The following is a 21,979-nucleotide window of genomic DNA, read 5'->3' on the forward strand; positions in this document are numbered from 1 at the left end:
GGTACCGAGCCCCTATATGTGGTCTATCCCGTGACTTGTCATGCTGTGAGTGTTCATGGAACCATAAAATGAAAAGAATGACCTTGTCCAGTGGAGACTACCACACTTGGTAGTTCTCATAGATGTCCCTGCGGTACATGGCCGTATTAGCGTAGTCTCCTACCTGTTTGCTGCTGTATTTGGGCGGGTTTGCCTTGTAGCTGTAATCCGAGTACTGGTCCGAACCCATGGAGTTGTTGTCGCCAGTGCCCACAAAAGTGTTGGTCGCAGGCAGATCCTGCACGGCCTGGTGCTTCTTGGAGGCTGAAGGCGACTGTGGCTGCAGCTGAATGGAGGGCAGCGGGGAGTTGGAGCGGTAGTGCCGCCCCAGGTCTGGACTCCCAGGTGGATAGTTAAGTGGGAGGTGGATTCTAGGGCTGTCGTTGACGGTGTCGTTGATGTGGTTGAACTTGAGGCCTTTTTGAAGACCGGCGTCCTCATCCTCCTCCAGAGGCTTGGCAGGTTTGGGAGCCTTTCCCTTCTTGCTCTTCTTCCCCTTGCTGTTTTTGGGTCCTTGCTTTGGTGCATACAAGTCTTTGCTCTCTTTCTTGCCGGCCTGGTATCCGCTCTTAGTGTCCTGCTGAAGTCGGTGGCGGATGACCACCACAGCCAGAATGATCAGGCTGACGCCAGTCATTCCCCCGAGAACACCGTACAGAATGTTGCTGGGATTAGTGAGGGTGTAGTTGGGATCCCCAGCAATGTCCCGGTCCAGAGGCGTATACAGACTGTGTCCCACGAGGCCCTCAATGAATGACACATTGGCTTTGGTGTCGTTGACAAACACGTGGACGAGAGCTGTGGTATGGCGGGGAGGTTTGCCTTTGTCTCGTACCTGCACCACCAGTCTGTGCAACCCATTGTGTTTGCCTGTAAACACCTGACCCAGAGTGATCTCGCCACTAGTGGGTGATATATGGAAGAGTCCGTACGGGTTTCCTCCAGTGATGGAGTAGACCAGCTCTGCATTAGGGCCAGAGTCAAAGTCCTCTGCTTCCACCACCTCCACACGGGTGTCGGGCGGCGTGTCTGGAGACAGGTATGTGTAGGAGGAGTTTGCTGGTTTTGTCACGTAAGGGGCATTATCGTTCTCGTCCAGGACGTTGATGGTGACACCCACGTAGGAGGACCGGGGTGGGTCGCCAGCATCCACAGCTTTCAGACGGAATGTGTAGGTGCTCTCCTTCTCCCGGTCAAAGGAGATACTGGACAAAATTGTTCCTGTTCCATTCTGTATGACGAACTTGCCATTGTCAGGCTCCACAAAGAGCTGTACTTGCGCGTTCTCACCCTTGTCCGCATCCGTGACAGTGACCACACCCACAGGGTTGAGGGGAGGCATGTTCTCGATCACTGAGAAGCTATAGCCACTCAGCATGAATTTGGGATCATTGTCATTGCGATCCAGAACGTTGACCGTCACAGTCGCTGTGCCAGTTTTACTGGGGAAGCCTTTGTCCGCTGCCGTGACACGGAACTCATAGCGTTCTGTCTCCTCTCGATCTAGAAGGTTTTTGACACGAATCTCTCCACTGCCTGAATCGATCTCAAACAGCCTGGCTGCAGAGGGCTCCACAATATTGTACACCAACGCAGCGTTGGAGCCGCTATCAGCGTCTGTAGCCACGATATCCAGCACCTTGTCTCCTGGCTGGTTTCCTTCTGCAAAGTCCACTTCCAGCATAGGTGGCGAGAAACTGGGCGCGTTGTCGTTCATGTCTGTCACTTGGACCTTCAGAGAGTTGGTGCTGGACAGTGCCGGGTTTCCAGAATCCACTGCTACAATTTCAATCCTGTAATCCTTAATCCGTTCGTAATCCAGTGGCGTGGTGGTCTGAAGGAAATACTTCCGTTTACGGTCATTGGCGGACTCGCTGGCAGGCCGCAGCTGGAATGGGACATCTCCTGCGACCACGCAGGTGACCACTGCGTTCTCTCCCTCGTCACGGTCCGACACCTGGACCAGGGCTACCGGCGTGCCTATGGGCATGTCCTCCGAGATGTTGGCCACGCCATTCTGATGGGTCACCAGACCGATGCCACGGATCTCGATGGATGGCGCGTTGTCATTCTGGTCCTTGATATTGATGGTGACTAGGACTTTGGAGCTCTTGGAGTTGGGACCACGGTCTTTCGCCACAACAAAGAACTTGAGGAAGCTCTCCTCTTCGCGATCCACCTGACCTTTGACGTAGATGATGCCAGTGGACCGGTCGATGCGCAGGAGTCTGGGGACCGCCTCTGTCACCTGGTGGAAGTTGTAGTCGATCTCCCCGTTGGTGCCGGTGTCTGCATCATTTGCTCTGACCTGCAACCGTAAAAGGTGAGAGTGAGCGTGTGTCATCTGGTGTTAGTACAGGAAGAGGGCGCTCTTTCACAAGCCACCGATGGCATAGTTGAACAGCTGACCTGATGTCCTGACCGCCTCATTGAACCGCACTGTGTCACGGAGCAACACAACATTCACTGTTGAAGCTAATATGCGCCGACCTTTCACGTAGCTGCTTTGGGCCCCCAAATGAACGGAAGCCGTAGATTTACAGTGAACAGCTGGTGTCATGGTTCCAGTCATTATCACCAAAATTAAGCTTGTCCAGCCTCTGCACTCTTTCTTTTTCACCCCCTCTTAAGTAGGCTGAGTATAAATATGCTAAGACGTTAAGACATTCAGTACCGTCGACCACCTGAGCACTGCACCACAAATCACTGAAACGTGACGCCACTGAATCAAAGAAAGGTCGCGCACATTCAACAGATCCAAGTCTTTTGGACGGAAACTGTTTGACTTGTTTGGTGTTTTTTATCTGTGCAGCTCAAGGACGCAGGCGACCCGGTCAGAGCTCCTCCTCTGCTGTTAATGATTCATTTGGCCCAAACCCTCTGAGCCACAAAGTGTCACTCATTACATGGCGATGAGGAACAAAGCCAGTGGTTCAGTCTCCACGTGACCAAGACACAAAGGCTGTCTGCCAGAGACACAAACACAGATTGACAGACAAAAACATCACACACACACAGTCATACCAAAATACACTTTCACAAATAGAATATCAGAAGTGCGCCATTTTTCATGCTTCAAACAAAGTGTATGTGTGTTCAGGGTTTCTGTCAGGATTTTTTTTAAAACAGTAGTTAAGTGTAGTCACGTGTTTTGGATGGTTAGTTCTGGGGGAGAGGGTTATGGCAATTTGAGGTCCTCACAAAGATAGAGATACCAATGAGTGTGTGTGTGTGTGTGTCTGTGTGTGTACCTGCAGCACTGAGTTGCCGGCTCGACTGTTCTCAGGGAGCTCTGCCTCATAGTGGTTCCTCTCAAACTTTGGTGCGTTGTCGTTCTGGTCGGTGATGGTGACCCGAAGCAACGCGCTGCTCGCACGCACCGGCCGTCCTCCGTCCACCACGCGGATGTTCAGGTCGTACGAGTCTTTCCGTTCTCGGTCCAGGTTCCCTTTCACCACCAGCTGAGGCAGTTTCTCATCTGCATCCAGAGCCACCTGCAGCCCAAAGAGCTGGTCGGCGTCAGGCCCCGTGCTCAGCGTGTACTCGGCCACGCCGTTCGTGCCAGAGTCCCGGTCGGTTGCCATGGGGATGGGGAAGAGCATCCCGACGTGAGTGTTCTCAGGGATGGCCAGTGTGAGGATCGGGGACGAAAACTGGGGCGTGTTGTCATTAATGTCCAGGACCTCGATGCGGCCCTCAATGAGTCGTGGGCCCGACCCAATTCCCTTCACCATGTCAGTGATGGACACCTCAAACTCCAGGAAGCACCGCTCGCCCTCAAACAGGTTACGACAGTCCCGCAGGGTCTCGCGGTCAAGGGGGATCTCAGTGGTGTATATGTCCCCAGTCTTGCCATCCACCCGGAGATACGGCGATCCCACCTCCAGCTTGTACAGGTGCCCGGTGTCGGGGAGGCCCTGGTCAGATGCCAGACTGCCGATCAGTGTGTTGGGGGGCTGCTCCTCAGGCACCCGGTACAGGATATCAGTGGGGGCGGCCCAGCAGCCAGCCAACAAGGGGGCCACCAGGAGCAGGAGGACCTCCCACCTCAGCAGAGACATGACTTCACCCTGTCTGGAAGACAACCAGAGGTCCAGGTCAGGTCAGGACCACATACACACACAGATGTGACCAATAACAGACACATAGATTTGCTGCCATAAATATCTATGTGCATGCATGTAGCTTTTATGACCAGGAAATCTTGGTGTCAGAGGTCAGAGGCTGATGACATCATTTTAGCGAGCGACACTGCACTTAATAATCCATGAGAACTATAACCTCACAAGCCTGAAACCCTGACCCTCCACACTTAGGACGGGGTGTACGTCACAACCTCGGCTGAACTTCATAAAGCACTCTCACACGCACACACCAAATAAAAAAGACAAGGTTGTGTGTGTGTGTCCTTGTATAGCTATAGTTGTGGGGATCGATTCTTGGAAGCTCACCTCCTTCTGGGGCCCTTTTGCTGATCCCCACAAGGTTAAGGCTCATTTTGAGGATTAAAACTTCAAAATAACTAGGTCATTATAAGTGAGTTTCAATTTGGTTCAGAGTCCTGGTCCAGGTTAGCCATGTTTTTTGGATAGAGAAAGGGTTATGGATAAGAGAGGTCCCCAAAAAACATAGAAATATGACCGTGCATGTGTGTATATGTTAATTGTCTGCATCTAACAATGCTGGTGAATAGAGTCATTAGAGTAATCCTTTTTTTGTGATGCGTGTAGGGTGGAGACCACACACACACACACACACACGCCGTCTCTCTCTCGCTTGCGCTGTCCATTCACATGTATATGAAGTGTGTGTCCTTCAGATCAAAAACAAATGTGGGTTTCATATGTAAAGCAGATGTCCCACAGTCAACCTGGAACCTGAATGCACCCCACACCACACCCGCATCCACAGCAGCAGACAGTGGGGCTGGAGACCGTCGAGGCACCGGCTGAGACTGGAGCATACGACGGTCTTTAGAATGTAGAGTGGAATCATCCAGACTCACAAATACACAGCACTGTATAAGAGAGACATCCATCAAAAACATCCAACAACAATCCAATAAATAAAGCTAATGTCACCACATCTGCCAAGTGTGTGTGTATAAAATGTATTTTTGTTTATTATTATTATTATAGAGTTGGATTAAAATGTTTAAAATTAATTGATATTTCATATTTACACCAGAATGACCAGTTTAATTGAAGCTGCATCAGAAGACGTAAGGATATATATCGTCGCCGGTCTCTCTGTCGCTGCACCTCACTGTGCCAATTCACACTCCTGTCACAGCTGCCCCAGTTGTTCAGTACACACGGTGTAGAAAAGCTAATTCTACAGCAAAAAAGACGACGTCACCAACAACTAGCGTATTATCCTTGTTCAAATACTGTTGATGGGGCTGCAACCCTTAGAATTTTGGTGAGTTTTTTTCTTCCCCCGACAGCCAACTATTGGATTATTAATCGCCATAGCCACTGGTCAAGTCACTTCCTTCATATAGAGCGCATTTATTTCACCATCTGCGAAACGGCCCACGTCTTGAGGTGTACATCACTTTTACGTAGAAAAATATTTTTCTACGTAAAAGGGGACATTTCTTTAAACAGGCTTTAAAAATTATCGCTCTGACTCGTTTCTCTGCCCCTTCAACTCAACAGAACCCCATTTCCTGGTCCTCGAGGTTCGGACCCAGCACGACACACAACAGATTGTTTTTGAAAAAGGTCAAAAATGAAAGGACTGTAGGACAGCTTGGACGAGAAAATTAAAAGAGGGACCAAAGAAACTGTGTGACAACCATCAATGACCCTGACAGGCGGGTCGAGACATGAGTGTTCAAATCAGGCCTCCAGAGTTCCAGAGCACACACCATCACGGCCCTCTCTCAAACACGTCCGTCTAGAAATGATCAGCAGCAATGTGGCTTTCTCGCACCGCTCTCATGTTCCATGTGTGCACTCACATCCATCCAGAACCCAGCGGCAGCAACAACACAGCGGAGGATGAGAACTGCAGCCGCAGCACAACCCACGACACCATTTCCTGTCCAGAGTGTGAGACCAAATGTAGATCACTGGTTCACTTTGTTTGGGTCAACATATACGAAGGACCGGCCAGAGGGATGTTTAACATGAAGCTGCTTAATTCATCCGGAGGGTCCAGATTAGAGGCAAATTCAGATTAAAATACAATAGTGAGATTATTGCTCAACGCAAAGTAAGATGTGGGGATGTCGACATGTGTGCGTGCGTGCATGTTTTGCCATTCTTGTGAGAGCCCACTCTCTTGTGAGGACATTTTACTTTGTGAGGACATTTTGGCCTGTCCTCACACGGTTTAGAGGGTTAAAAGTTGTTTATTATAACTGGGTTTCAATGTGCTTCAGAGTCCTGGTGAAGGTGAGCCATGTGTTTTGGATGGTTAGGTTTAGAGGGAGAGACTGGGGAAAGGGCTGTGGTAATGAGACGTCCTTACAAAATACAAAAAAAAAAAAAACGCATGCGTGTGTGTGTGACTTATACGTTCCATCTCCACCTGCCTCTCAAACCTAACAGGCCACAGAACTCAGCATATCTCTTCAGAACTGGTGGTCCACCGTAACGCGTCCACAGTCAGTTTCAAAAGTTCCGGTTCGGCATCCAGTCTGAACCAGAGTCCTGTGATGACTAAAGAAGTGAAACGACCCCGTAGCACAGCTCAGAGCCGGTTTTACTTCCGGAACCTGGTTTCACATTACTGACACGGTGGTGTAATGTGTCCGTCCGACTGGCCTACAGGCTGTTCTGGTTATGATTCACAGTGGTCCTGCTTGGTTCTATGAGGACCAGAGACCCACCATAGTCCGACAGGGAAAGGTCAAAGGTCAAAGGAGGGGTAAACTCTCTTCATTCTTTACACTTAGGGGCTCCTGGGGGGCTTCTGGTCTCAGTTGGGTCAGACTGTTCAGCATGCAACCGCTTCCACACAACACCTCCCCCGCCCCCTCACAGAACCGGGATCCAACTGGAGGAACTGGACAAACCGGATTCCCCGCTGGTGACACAGTTCACTGCGAAACTGAGTGTAGGTTCGAAAATGGCGCACAGGTGACACGCAGGTGCGTGTGCGCGAGAGCAAACGAGCGTGTCACGGCAGCCATCGGAACCGATCCGCCAGCGTCGGTGCGGCGCTCGCTCATCGTCCCGCGGAGCAGTCGGAGGTGCGCGTTACCGCAGAGCACTGGTCTGACACGAACCGGGTCGGTACCGCCCAACAAGTGTTCGACAGCAGCTGCTCTGGGTTTGACTCCACCTGCGTCTTCGTGCAGGATGACATCCGAGAGCAGCACAAGTGCGGGACCAAACTCGGACGGACTGACACAACTTCCTACCTTCAGCGGCTGAGAGCCGCGCTCTTCCCCGCTCTCGTGCGCTCCGGCCCGGATCCTCGGCGTCCACTCGAATTAAAAGAAGACGTGACCAATTCCAAAGTGCGGAAACAATCCACTCGGAAGTGCAGAAATAGATCCCTCCAGTTGACGACAGTCCGTTCGCTGAGCCGGAGCTCCAGGGTGTCGGGTCCGCTTCGGTTGAGGCAGGGTGGGGGGGTCAGCGCAGCTCCCGCGGCAGCATCCTGCGCAGACCCGGGGGTCGCGGCTTCGCTGAATCGCAGCAAAGCTCAAAAGCAAAACAGAGAGTCCCACCGTCCGGTTGTCACCCACCGACAGTCGCGTCCGCTTAGTTCCAGCCGGTGAGCGGCGAATGTCCGCGGGATGAAAGTGTCCGCCTCCCGGTGAAGCACGGAGCAGGAGGCTGCTGCTGCTCGGAGTGAGTGAGTGAGTGAGGGAGAGGGAGTGACTCCCAGCCGCCGCGCTCCCTCCTCCCCTGCTCCCCCGCTCCCTGCCTCCTCCCCCTCCCTCGCTGGATGGGGGACACTTCCCTATATTTACTTCTGTCTCCACATCTGTCCCTCTGACCTGCGCTCACGTGACCCAAACGATCGGAATATATACTTCAACTTTTACCTTGTTTGTATTAAGTCTCGCAGTCAACATAAGCATCAGGCCGCCATTTTTACCTGAGTGACACCTCGCTCTCTCCCTGTTTCTCTCTCTCTCTCTCACTCAGTCTTTCTCTCTCTCTCTCTCACTCACGCTTTCTCTCTCCGTCTCTCTGGTTTGAGCGCAGCAAGAAAGTCGCTGTTTCCCGCGGTTCGAGCGCCACCTACAGTCCGTCTGCTGAACGTGACACTCGTGAAGCACAGGAGATCGGGCTTTTCCGCCTTTTCCGGGGTATTAGAGGGAAAAGAAGCAATATGGCGCCTGTTGAAAGACGGAAGTCAGTCTGGCATGGTGTTGTTGTCATTGTTGTTGTTGTCAGTCCATGCAGGCACAGCATGTGGCGCTGGAGTCTCCTCCCCAAAAGCTGCTTACGGGGGCTGATATGACACACGACACACAGATTATGTTTTCAACATATGGATTTTTGATTTTTGGACAATCTGCTTATTGATAATCCACAAACATCCACAACACTTTTGGAATATATTTGAGATTAGCGGCCGGGTCATCCTGTAACATGATCAAAGTCTGATGGAGTTCAAATGTTCTTTCGTGCTAATCCAAACAAACAGATGATCTTGTTTCAAAAGATCAAAGGGACTTTGAACCGCACCGTTTTATTGTCACTGCTGTGTTTGGACACCCACTCATACACACATACCTAAACTACACATGTGGGCCCACAGTCAGGGCAGCAGTGGGACCAAAGCGGCCCTCCAGTCAAGACTTTGTTTTTTCCATCCCTCTTGCCAGAGAAGCCACAGTGAGAAAACTAAACTCCAGCATATTGGCTTCAGACAATGATACAAACTAATGTTTTTATTGGTAAAATCATAATGCCTGGTGCGCCAGTTTGTACAGCAGACTGGAGACTTCATCAAATAACAGCCTTAACTCTGCCAGTTATTGTTCAAACAGCAGGATCAAAAACACTCTTGCTGCTACACGGTGATGTACGGAGACAGGTTCAGTCAGAGGAGCAAAACTCATTCAAATGATATGAAAACAACGTGAAGTGCGAAATAGGCGCGGCGGAATTGGTTCATCGTGCTTCGTGCAAGTTGGTCTTCTGTTGTTTCACTCAGCAATCGAAATGAAATGGACTTTTCAAGGGAGAAATCTGTATTTTGTTTTCAGTCAAAATCACAGAAAAAGAGCACAACCTCAGTATGTCTGCCAAATCCGAGGCCCTCAGACTGCTTGGCATCATGAGTGGATGACGTTTGAAACGCTCGCCTCTGATTTCCCTTTCACAGTGACACCTTACAATTCAATCCAAGTGTAAACCAGCTGAACAGCCACTAAATCAATGATGGTGCTTCTTCTGTCCGTCTTGATTTTCCCTGAAAAACTGGGAAACCTGTGAAGAAGTGTGAAGTACTGTGCTGGCCAAAACCAGTTTAAGATCTCAAGCCTCGGAGGAAAAAAGCTTGCCATTAAGTTGATGTGTTTGTGACGAAAACGTATTCCGGTGAAGCCGAGACGTACGCCCAGCTTGTGTTTTCATTTTCTCTCATCCTGCTGTGAGACCTTCACGAGTTGCAGAAAGATATTTTGGCTGTTTGAGTTTGCCACAGCCAGTCGCCTCCTCCTTCTTTCTCCCTCCTGTAATTTTCAGCCCCTCCCCTGTGGGAAGGACCTTCTGACAAAAGTTGATGGCTGCCCTCGCGAACAGACGGATGGATCTGTTCGATATTCTCAGGCGTCCACTGATATTGATGTCACGCAACAGGTGGAGAAGCTTCCATTGAGTCAAAAACATTAAAACAATAGCAGACATCAGCACAGCAACATTTCCCAACTGTTGGATCCATCAAGAATATCTCACCACATGTTACTCTCTGTTGCTGCACTCACCATTGTTCAATCTTTCCAGCCAGTCACAAGCTGTGTCACGGGACCAGCAACAACCCATCATGTCTCCGGACGTCATCATCAGCAGGTCGACCCCACTTCTACTGAGAAAATATTCCAGCCCTGCTCAGTGCTGAACACTGATGAAGAGCAAGTTGTGATGCTGAGATCACTGATGAGCCACACCAGCATCAGGTGGAGAGTCAACCCAGAGCTGGAGCAGACTTACAGGTCTCACCGACCCTGGTCCAAACCAGTCATGAAAGGAAAAATGATTCATGAAAAGGTCTTCAGGGATTTTGTCTTCAATTTGTCCATCGATTGCATGAATAATTCAATAATTGGTTTGAAATAATTAACATTCTTATCAGCTGTCCCTCCGCTCCAGTTAGGGCATTGGAAGCACCAACCCAGAGTCTGAGATTGACGCAACTTTTGGGAAGTTCCTTCAGCAACCCCACCAGAAAGCGCGAAGAGGATAACCCAGCTGTGAACTTTTGTCGTCAGGTTGCTGCTGGCCTGTGACAAACGGACTGTTACCTTGGCGATGCGGTCCGATGTCAGGAATGCGTCATGGCGGTCGGAAGTGGAGCATGATGGGAGTTTGATCCCTGGGAGTCCGCAGCAGCCACCAGGTGAGGTATGTGGGTCAAATCCCAGGAGTACTCATTAGTGAGCCGCCACTGCCGGTGGCCAATCAGAAGCCAACCTCTCTCCCACTCAGGTGCCGCCAACACTAGCGGCTACTGAGGCTTCATCATCGGTGGTCAGAGCGCTGGCATGTAGAAATCTCCATGTGGAGACTCGCAGAGTCACGGCTGCCGTTGATTCCATTGTCTCCAATTCACTCCTGCTCACCTTCCCACTTCACAGGAAGCAACCAACATGTTAGCGTGAGCTAGCTTTCATGCAAGACCAGCACCATGAGGATGCTACCAGCGCCACCTGGAGGACAGACATGTATTGTGAATTGAAACAGTGATTAAACAAACAAGTCGGTGGCTGACCTCATTAGTTGACTTTTGAACAAAGGACAACATTGCAGCGGAGATGTAGGTTAGCTGGAGCATTAGAGTAAATACGGTAACGTGATGTAATCCAAACATCAGTAGAGAGAGATAATCTGGACAATAATCCACAGACAGATGTTCCACTCCCCCCATTCCCCAAACAGCCTGGATCCAAACTAGCGGCAGCCTGATCACGGACACACAACTCTGCTACATATGCTAGCACAAGCTATGCTATGACTAGCTTGCATCGCCCAAACGCCACCATGATGTCAGCTGTTCGACGTTTGTGGGACACATTTAGAGCGACTTGAGTGCGGCAGGAAGACTTTGGACAGGGAAGAGTAGTCAAGCAATGTGGAGAACCAGGAACCACCCGTTCCCTCTCAGGCACCTCGCAAGGTTAGTATGGTGATCAACATGGAGCAGGAACAAAGTGCTCAGCCTACATCAGGGGTTCTTAACCTTCATGATCTTTGGGCCCACCTTTTCCAGAACAAATGGACCCGGGACCCATTCAAGGAATAGAACTGATTCATTACTCTTGATTTCATTTGTGATCCAAAACCATATTTAATCTACTTACACGTGACTCCAACCAGCAGCAGAACCAGGCGCAAGTCATATTCATCAAATTTATCAAAGAAAAAAAAGAAAAAAAAAAGACGAAACTGCAAACTGTTGAGAAAATTGATTCAACTGTGCATCATGAATAAAAGTCTGAATAAAATGAATATAATAAAACAGTATCAAAATAAAATAAAATAATATATTTAAATAAACTCTAAGGAAGATATAAGTAAAATGTAAATGAAAGTAGAGGCCTAAATTTTTCAAATTAATTTTAAAAACAGGTGCTTTCATGAACAGTTTTTACTCTTGTGGAGGTGGCATCACTTTCTCCTTGTTTCCAAAACTTCTCCATACTTGGTAACTATCACAAATTTGCAGCTGTCGAGTCATTATTACGACACACTTCTGCCACCATATGTGGCAACTGTATTAAAACTGAGCATCTTGCAGCCGAGAGGTGTAAAACAAAAAACTTTTAGCGGCCCTCAAAGAGACGCTCACGGCCCAACCATGGGCCTCGGCCCTATGATTGAGAATCACTGGCCTCCATAGTGAGCGATGAGATTGAGTGATCCAGATCCAAGTGCACTCGCTCAAAGTGAGGAATGATGAAACGGGACACCTCCACTACAAGGATCTTTTGTAGCGTCAGTTGAGATCTGATGATGATGATGATGATGGTGGGGGTGGTTGGTTGACTAAAGGATCTTCTCATGCCAGTGGAGCTATGGAGTGTCGGAGGTCTGTCGGTGATGTGACCTCCAACGGCAGAAGCAGCTGGATTAATCAGATGCAGCAGCCTGTCAAGTGCTAATCTGCTGTAATCTCGCTCACCGCAATCGTGGAGTGCTCCGACGAAGTGACAGTTTAAGCCTCACCTCCTCTGCAGGGGGTCGAAGGTCGTCACGTTTATTAAGGCCTCAGACAGAAACAGAGCATCTTCGTAATCAGACAATAACAGCACCACAGTCAAAGCTCCTCTGCTTTAATCCCTGATAGACCTGCTGCTCTAATCCCTCAGTTTGCCCAAATTAACAAGTGTGTGGCTTGTCATCTTACCCACTAACACTAGAGATGAGACACCACTTCACCGTGAGTTTCAGTGAGAGGAAAGTTCATCTTTCATCCATCCGTCACACGATCGATCCGGTGAATGGTTGCGTTGTCACATTGTTCTGACAGATGGTTCTTTTGCTGGTTCTGGGCCTGAGATGATTCGGTGAATGCAGCTGCAGTATGAGTAGGATGTTAAGGAGTAGCTGCTCTTCATTGCCCGGGGCTGCTCCTCCCTGGTGGTCCTCCTCCTCCTCCTCCCCCCTCTGGCTGCTCAGTCAGAGCCTCTTTGTAGCCGGGCCGGTCCGGGCTCGGCGGGGTTTACCCACAGCCCTCAGAGCTGAGGAGACTCTGCAGTCTGAGTCCTCGCCACTGGCTATCCAACCTCCCGAATTCATCACAGTCCAAATCCAGCACAAACCAGTCCGGGACTCTCTCAGGACCTGAACCACGGAAGAAGCCTGGAGAGTCCATCAGTCAGACAGGACTCTGATGTCACTTCCTGATGAGATCCGTCATGTTAGCCATTCGATGCTAATGGATTGGTTAGCTGGAAGTAGCCTCCTGAGAGTTTGTTGGTCCAAGCGACTCCCGTTGGTGTAGCCGATCGAGCAGAAGCCAGAAGCAACAGAGGCGTGCTGGTAGCCGCCTTCGGGACGCGAGCGGTCGTGGTCGTGTAGCCGTAGCGGATTAGCACCATCTTACACTAATTAGCTGCGGCGCAAAAGAGCTCCGGACCCAAGGAGAGGAATAATTAAGGAGCACTTTGCGTGGATCGGCAGAACCTCTCGACTCCACCGACACTCAAACGTAGCGGGCTTCATCACCGCGAATCATGTCGATCCTCCCACACGTGCTGAATAAAACATGCCACACGTCCTGTTGCTTAATAATTCATCGTCTGAGTGACGGCGAGTCGCTCATTAGTGCGAGAAGTGGATACAAGTGGTCGGTTTCCCATTCGCCATTTTAGTTCCATCTCATCAGTCAACACCGGGCCTCAGACAGGCGGCTGGATGAGCCGATAATCCCATCCCCGAGACTGGAATATGTTTGAGATCATTGTATGTCTCTGTTTGCACTTGGACACGGACTCCACTTGGGAGTTCATCTGCAGGTGGTACTCTGTGTCGCGCAGATGACTTTTATCAAAACACAATTCAGACCCGAATTTTTTTTTCCATTTCACTACAACTTGTCAGACAGACTTGTGTCTGACTCAATTCAGCGGTCAGACCAACATTTCTATCATTACAAATGATGCTCAGGTGCTGATGCCAGGAAGCAGTGTCAACAAAATCTAGGTGGCGCTGTCACCTGTGGACAATGCTAGGTTCAGTGCTATCAGGCTCACCCGGTCTGCATCCTATGGACTTTTCTCCTCACTGAACCTTCTAGACCTTCTGAACTCTCTGGACTTTCTAGGTGCTCTGAACATCTCCTGACTCTGTGGAACTCTTTGGATTCTACGGACTCTCCGGACTATCTGGACTCTGATTCTCTCTGGACTCTCTGGTCTGTCTGTACTCATCAGACTCTCTGGACTCTCTGGACTCTGAATCTCTCTGGACTCTCTGGACTCACCAGACTCTCTGGACTCTGAATCTCTCTGGACTCTGAATTTCCCTGGTCTCTCTGGTCTCTGTGGACTCTCTGGACTCTGAATCTCTGTGGACTCTCTGGACTCTGAATCTCTGTGGACTCTCTGGACTCTCCTGACTCCCAAGACCATCCAGACCCTTTGGACACTGACCAAACTCTTGTGAAGTTTTAGCCATCAACTCGTCAAACTAACAAGTGTGAGGAGCATCTGAAGATGTTTATTAATGACTCGGACTCGCTGGCAGAGAGACCTGTGTTGGGGTTCACCCGGTGGTGGGGGGACAAGCGTCTGTCGGACATCCATATTAATGTCCAGCCCTGTGTTCTGCTGCCATGACGACAGCAGTTGGACCTCTGAGCTCCTTTATCTTGCCGGACAGGCAGACGTTGTCCTGTTGAGACTCGTCTCCCTGATGACTCAAAGACCCGTCTGCTAGACTTGAAAGTTCTATGGCAAAAAGTGGAGGGCTAGTGGACTCAGGTGGAAGAAAGTTCCCCAACTATATCCAAGGACTTGATCCTGATCCCTGCAACGTATGCTGACTGTTACTTCTGGTGGTCTGGATCCGGCAGTTGACCCAAATTTGTCCTGGTTCTGGTCTTGGTTTTGCTGACAACTGAAGCAGAAACTCTTAATTTTGATTTTGGTTTGGTTTACGTGCTGGTTTGTTCTGTTGGCCCACCTGGTCCTTGCTCATGGCACCAGACAGTCTCATATAATCCCGCTCTGAGCGACCCGGATAATCCCATGTAGACCTCCGGAGCCAGTAGGGTCCATCTCTTGTTTTGAAGAGTCTGATGATGCTGGACCCTGACTGCCCGAGTTCATGTGCCTTTTTTTGGATGTTTTTGACAAGTTGCAGCTTCCTGCCAAGGTCCCTGAAGGCATCAGTGCCCAAGACCATGAACAGAGGACATAGTTGTTTTGGCACTTGAACTCTGACCTGCGGGAGATGATGTAGACTTTGGGAAATCTGCTGAGGCCTCAGGCCTGCCTTTGTCCCAGTGGACCACCGCCGCAGGCATGTGAGGGGGGCCAGCATGATGACAGAGTATAGCGCCCCCGCTGGCCCCAGAAGAGACCCAAACTTGAGGCCTCCTGAATGTCATTTCCCCTGATGAGGACACACACTCACTCACACACATGCACACAACCACACACGTTTGTTTTGCTATTTTTGTGAGGACCTCACATTAACATTACCCTTTCCCCAGCCTCTCACCCATAACCTAACCATCCAAAACAACCGTTACCAGGACTCTGAACCAAACTTGCACCCAATTACAATGAACTGCTTTCGCTGTCATTTAACCCTCTAAACCTTGTGAGGACAGGCCAAAATGTCCTCACAAGAAGGTGGCTTGTCACGACTTGGTACTCACATGTAAACAAGGCAAAACGTGCCCCCACACACACACACACACACACAGACAAAAAGTCAAAGGTCTCTGCAGATCACTAATGACAACAATAATCAGATTATACATCAAATGTGTCATTTTCCTACTTTTCAACATCAATGAAATAATCTGGTAAATATTTCAGATTAGGATCCATTAAACGCTTTAATTTGCTTCAATCTGTCAATGTGCAAATCAGATTTATCTCACGCATGTGTCAAACGTAACCCAAATCCACACATGCGCTCACACAATACACACTGACACTCACTCAGACACACACACAGAACACAGGGGTCTGACTGAAGTCCAAACATGTCTGGTTCGGCTGGTTGCCATGGCGACCATGTTATTCACAGACTTAAGGCTCAATGTTGCGAGGCGTGCTGAGGAGCGAGGCGGACTGAGCTGTGCTACAACAAGGACTTTGGGTCACGTCCCGCGGGTCCAGATCGATGGGCCTGCTCTCGCAAACAAAGAGCTCACCAAAATACTGCCCACCAATCCCACCCTTCATCTCCCGCTCCCCATCTGTTGGCTTCTCAGACCATGTGACCATGACAGCTAATCAGAGCTCATACAACAACATGACCCCTGTCAAGTTTCTCAAAAGATTCTGAGAGTCAGAACTTCCTGCTCTCCACCACATAATTCTTGCTTCAAGGACTCCCTGGTGGATCGGCCGATTAGCCTGGACCTCAAGCCCAGACGAGTGGAGTGGAGAGCCTTAGTTCATCTCTCATGATTCAGAACCAGAGCTGGGTCAAGGAGGAGAGAGCCTCGCTGTGAGATGGATGCTGACCCTGGGGGGTAATAGACGACACTGATCCTCGAGAGGATCAATCTGAAGCTCAAGTAAAAATGCACGCGCACCATCTTTGTGGGGTCCGCTCATTGCCGTAACCCTTTCCCCAGCCTCTCCCCATAAAACTAACCCTCCAAAACACATGGCTAACCTGAACCAGGACTCTGAATCAAACTGAAACTCAGTTATAATGACCCAGCTATTTTGAAGTCTTCAACCTCAAATTGAGGCTAAACCTTGTGGGGTCCTGCAAAAGGGCCCCACAAAGAATAATAAAGGCCCCACAAAGAGGTGTTTTCCCTGAAATTGGACCTCACTGGGATAGATATTCTTAAACACACACCCAGACTTCAGTACTCCTCTCTTAGTGGGTCAGGCTTATTGATTTTGGGGTGGGTTGTAAGTCCATTCAGAACCTGGATGACAGAAAGTAAAAGAGTCTTTGACCAGTTGACCCACAGGTGCTGATGACGTCACATCTCCTGCCGACCCGAGTGGTACTGGTCCAGCTCTCATCACTCACTTTTAGCTCTGTATTGATCAGCTTACAGCGGCGAGCCGAGATTTACGTAGGACCAACGGGACCAGAAGCACCTCTGACCCTCGTGCCGGAGACTCTGTGTGCGGACATGATGGAGATTTATCTTCTGCCTTGATCCCCAGCTGTTCCTGGACCTCCAGACAGAGGAGAAGCAGACACACACACAGACAGACTCACAGACCTGCTCTGGTCTTGGTCAACAATGATTTGTAGTCCAGAGACCATGAGCTGAAGGACTCAAGTGAAAACGCTTGTCGCATGGCAGAAGGGTCTGAGCCTAGATGACCTTCACCAGCCTCTGATTCTTGGGTGTTGTTGTTGAAGGTCTGCATGTCTGTTGGGAGCCGAGAGTGTGGTGGCACATGTGATTCATCACTGCACTCATACACACACACAAACCCTGATGCAGCAGAACCAGCAGCTCATGATATTAAAATATACTTGTCCTTGTTCAGCATGCGTGCGTGTGTCAGTTGTAATGCATGGTTGTGTTCACCAGCTCAGCACACACAGAGGTGTTTTTGGGAGACGGATGAGCCTGTTGGGAGTGACCTAGAGCCTTATTCCATTCCAGCCCATGAAGCTGGGCAGAACCAAGGTCAGTTAGTTGCATTTGAGCAAGACATTCATTCAGTAAGATTCCAGATGGAGGCAGGTCCCTTTCACCCAGACAGCAGTCTATGATTTACTACCAGAACATTCCATTTGATGCTGGAGACCAAAGGTCCAGACCTGGCCTTCGGACAGAATCTTTGGTAACCATCGTCATGATAAACAAAAACCATGGTGATGATTGTTGGTGACCACAGTGATGACACACAGTGACTGTGGTGATAGTCACCAATAACCATGCTGCACTTCAGTAACCATGGTAATGTTCTCGAAGACCATGGTGATAATCGTTTATAACCACGCTGGTCTTCGGTAACCATGGTGATGACAAATGGTAACCATGGTGATAATCGCAGGTAACTCCGCTGCACCCTGGTAACCATGGTGATGAGAAATGGTAACCATGGTAATAATCTCTGGTAACTACCCTGCACTTTGGTAACCATGGTGATGACAACAGTAACCATGGTAATAATCTCTGGTAACTACCCTGCACTTTGGTAACCATGGTGATGAGAACAGCAACCATGGTAATAATCTCTGGTAACTACGCTGCACCTCGGTAACTATGGTGATGACAAATGGTAACCATGGTGATAATTGCTGGTAACCACGCTGCACCTTAGTAACCATGGTGACAACAAATGGCAACCATGGTGATAATCGCTTGTAACTACGCTGCACTTTGGTAACCATGGTGATGACAAATGGTAACCATGGTGATAATTGCTGGTAACCACGCTGCACCTTAGTAACCATGGTGATGACAAATGGTAACCATGGTGATAATTGCTGGTAACCATGCTGCACCTTGGTAACCATGGTGACGACAAATGGTAACCATGGTGATAATCGCTTGTAACTACCCTGCACTTTGGTAACCATGGTGATGACAAATGGTAACCATGGTGATAATTGCTGGTAACCATGCTGCACCTTGGTAACCATGGTGACGACAAATGGTAACCATGGTGATAATCGCTTGTAACTACCCTACACTTTGGTAACCATGGTGATGACAACAGTAACCATGGTAATAATCTCTGGTAACTACGCTGCACCTTGGTAACCATGGTGATAATTGCTGGTAACCACGCTGCACCTTGGTAACCATGGTGACGACAAATGGTAACCATGGTGATAATCGCTTGTAACTACCCTGCACTTTGGTAACCATGGTGATGACAACAGTAACCATGGTGATAGTCTCTGGTAACTACGCTGCACCTCGGTAACCATGGTGATGACAAACAATAAACATAGTGATAATCGCTGGTAACCACACTGCACTTTGGTAACCATGGTGATGACAACAGTAACCATGGTAATAATCTCTGGTAACTACGCTGCACCTCGGTAACCATGGTGATGACAAATGGTAACCATGGTGATAATTGCTGGTAACCGCGCTGCACCTTGGTAACCATGGTGACGACAAATGGTAACCATGGTAATAGTCTCTGGTAACTACGCTGCACCTCGGTAACCATGGTGATGACAAACAATAAACATGGTGATAATCGCTGGTAACCACACTGCACTTTGGTAACCATGGTGATGACAACAATAACCATGGTAATAATCTCTGGTAACTACGCTGCACCTCGGTAACCATGGTGATGACAAATGGTAACCATGGTGATAATTGCTGGTAACCACGCTGCACCTTAGTAACCATGGTGATGACAAACAGCAACCATGGTGATGATACTCTCCTCCCCAGTTTCACCCAGCTCTGTCGATCGCAGACTCTGCTGCAACATCGACCGTCACACGTGGAGATCAATTTGTTTCCTGCTGCTCATTGAATAAAGTGCAGCCTTGAGTGGCGCCCCCTGCAGTTCCATCACTCAACAATTAACTGCCAGTTGGTGGTCATGCCCGCTGCTGTGGCCTGCCAATCATTACTCCAACGTCCTGTGAAAAAAATAAAGGTTAAGTGCAACCTGATGGTCTCCAACCAGCAACCCTCACCTGGTGCTCTGTGAATGTTGGGAGCCAGTGGCGTGTGACTGCCTGTCCACCATGCTGTGGTGCTGTGGGTCCTCTCAAGTTGGGGTTCAAAGGATGTCAAGTCTCACAGTCACACACAGACTTCGTTGCCGCCACAGTCCTGCCTGATGACGCTCAAGTTCACTCCAGATTTTGCTTCCACATGGCTTCTCATAGAAAGTCCCCACAAACAGCATATCACACTTCATCACTGAGGACCCCTCTCCGCCTCCATCACTCCATCCAGCTTCTGAACAGCCAGACAGTGTCCCAGGTGTTGAGAGTCATGCTGTAGCCATGCGACATTTTAGTCTGACCTCTGAAGGACAGGGCGTCCAAGTGAAGGAGTGATGCATGAGCTCGGCCACTTGTCGCATCGTAGCTTATTGTTGTTTTCGTGTCGTACCTGCTGGTTAAGCTTCAATACTGCGTTCACCTCACCGTGCCTCCTGCAGGCGGAAGTAGATTGGTTTGATCCATGTTCTGGGGAGGTTCTGGTTGACTTCCCGTCCACTCTAGTCTTCAAATCGCTGCCGCCTCCACCAGATTAGTAGGCTAGCAATTGAGTTAGCCCGACCTCTGACCCCCGAGCTGTGAGTGGGTTTGTATCGGCTGCAGTGTTTTATTTCCCAGAATCCTCCCTGGTGGCTTCAGACTGGGCTCCACAGTGATGAGGAGCCGGCGGCGCCAGAGAAGGCGGTGTGCGTAGGCGGCGTTGGAGATTGATGAGTGGCCGGAGAAGATGGAGTGATTCACAGCCTTTATTTCCCGGGAACCTTTGAGCAACACTACTGTGTGCCGCCCACCTGATGGAAGGATGATGGTCTGATGAGGCAGATGAAGAAAGCAACTGTCCTCAAGTGTCTTGTTAGAGTCGTCAGCTCACAGTCAAACTTGTCGCCATGACGAAACTCTCTCATGGTGTACCTGAGCCTGGAAATTCTGCTGAGTCATCGCAGGGTGGCGGAGACCCAAGCAGTTGTTCTGTCACTCCACTTGCCATCATGTGACACGATCACATGACCAGAGTCGGACAGGTCTCTGTCCAAATGAGGATAATTTCAAGAAATGAGGACGGTTGCCGCGGAGACGGAGCGCAGCGGTGACAGGAGCGCCAGGAAGCTTCAGGGCTTCAGCTTATTTATGGAAAAACCCAAGACTTAATTGGAGTCGTCAGGAAACTGTCAAAGTGACGAGAAATTACATGCAGAGGAGCTCACCTGACACTCTCTCTCTCACACACAAGCTCAGGCAGTCTAAGTTCTAATGGTTTATGGGGACCTCTCCTGGCCATAACCCTTTCCCAGCCTCTCCCCCTAAACCTAACCTGAACCAGGACTCTGAACCCAACTGTAACCCAGTTGTCATGACCCGGTTATCTTGAGGGTCCAGCCAAATGGTCCCCACAATTTCCCCACAAGGTCCTCACAGGGACAGTGTTTTGTCAAGAATTTGCCCCCCACAAGTGAGGATCAACCAGGTGCACACACACACACACACACACACACACATATTCATATTCTCTCTCTCCTCACTTTCTGTATCTCTCTCTCTCGCTCTCCCTCTCTCAGAAGGTTCTGGATGCTGTGGGACTGTTTCTATGGCAACTGTAGCACAATTTCTCCCCACAGTGTTTATGTGAGTGTGTGTGATCAGTGACTGTGGACAGGAAATGACATCGTCACTGAGGAGTCCTGACCTCCTTCGTCCAACACCAGACCTGAAAACTGCAGCGAGAAGGTTGGTGGTTTCTCCTCTGATGGGCCAAACACAACAGGTGAACTGACAACTCCTATTTTACACATCCAGAGTGTCCCCATCTGTCTCCCCGAGTAGCTGGGATGGACTCCTGGTCCTGTGAGGGAGCAGCAGGAAGAAAGACAGGACGTGAGAGCTGGTCCCGGACACAGTGTTGTCCGACCAAGTAGAATTCTGTTGCCGGATCCTGGGCCCTTCAGTTTTTCGATGGAGCAACATTGCCATCACCAGGCCAGAAGAAGAACTGCAGGATTTTTTTCCTTCTTCATCGTCATCATCCGGTGTGATACACACACACACACACTCACACACACACACACGCACACAGACAGGTGGTCAGTCCACTTGGTTCTGCACCAGGTGGCGCCGTGATTGAGCCAATTCAGAGCCCAGCCACAGTCCAGATGAGCGTCGGCCTCCGGGCCAGCTGCTTCACCTTATTGTTCCCACCGTTGATGACCTCCCCCCCGGCCCTGCTGGCTGACAACACAGCCGCCCGTCTGCCACCATATTAGCAACATATCGTACGACAACACATCAGACGGCCCCAGCAGATTAAAGTGATGAGCCGTGATTGTATGAGTGTGCAGAGGTGAGTGGTCTGCTGAGATCAGCAATATGTTCCCCCAGCCCCCAGTCTCACCAGTGTCCCTAGCTAGCTGGGACAAGAGGATGTTTTTAGAAACAGAATCTTTATT

At 49.7% G+C, this 21,979-nt stretch overlaps 1 protein-coding gene across 2 annotated transcripts in view; it reads right to left on the minus strand.

Moving 5' to 3' along the window:
- The window catches only part of pcdh1b (protocadherin 1b), a 36,882-nt gene extending 29,038 nt beyond the window's left edge, over positions 1-7,844 (minus strand). The window contains exons 1-3 of one of the 2 annotated variants that reach the window (XM_053878591.1): positions 7,412-7,844; positions 3,291-4,113; positions 164-2,347 (exon numbers count right to left, since the gene is read on the minus strand). In XM_053878591.1, the coding sequence (XP_053734566.1) occupies positions 164-2,347; positions 3,291-4,100 (2,994 nt within the window). In that variant the 5' untranslated portion in view covers positions 4,101-4,113; positions 7,412-7,844. The remainder of the gene's footprint in view (positions 1-163; positions 2,348-3,290; positions 4,114-7,411) is intronic. The other variant, XM_053878592.1, reaches the window with a different exon arrangement.
- Positions 7,845-21,979: the final 14,135 nt, after the last annotated feature.

Source organism: Synchiropus splendidus, chromosome 11 (genome assembly GCF_027744825.2).
Source record: "Synchiropus splendidus isolate RoL2022-P1 chromosome 11, RoL_Sspl_1.0, whole genome shotgun sequence".
In the NCBI taxonomy this organism is placed as follows: domain Eukaryota; kingdom Metazoa; phylum Chordata; class Actinopteri; order Syngnathiformes; family Callionymidae; genus Synchiropus; species Synchiropus splendidus.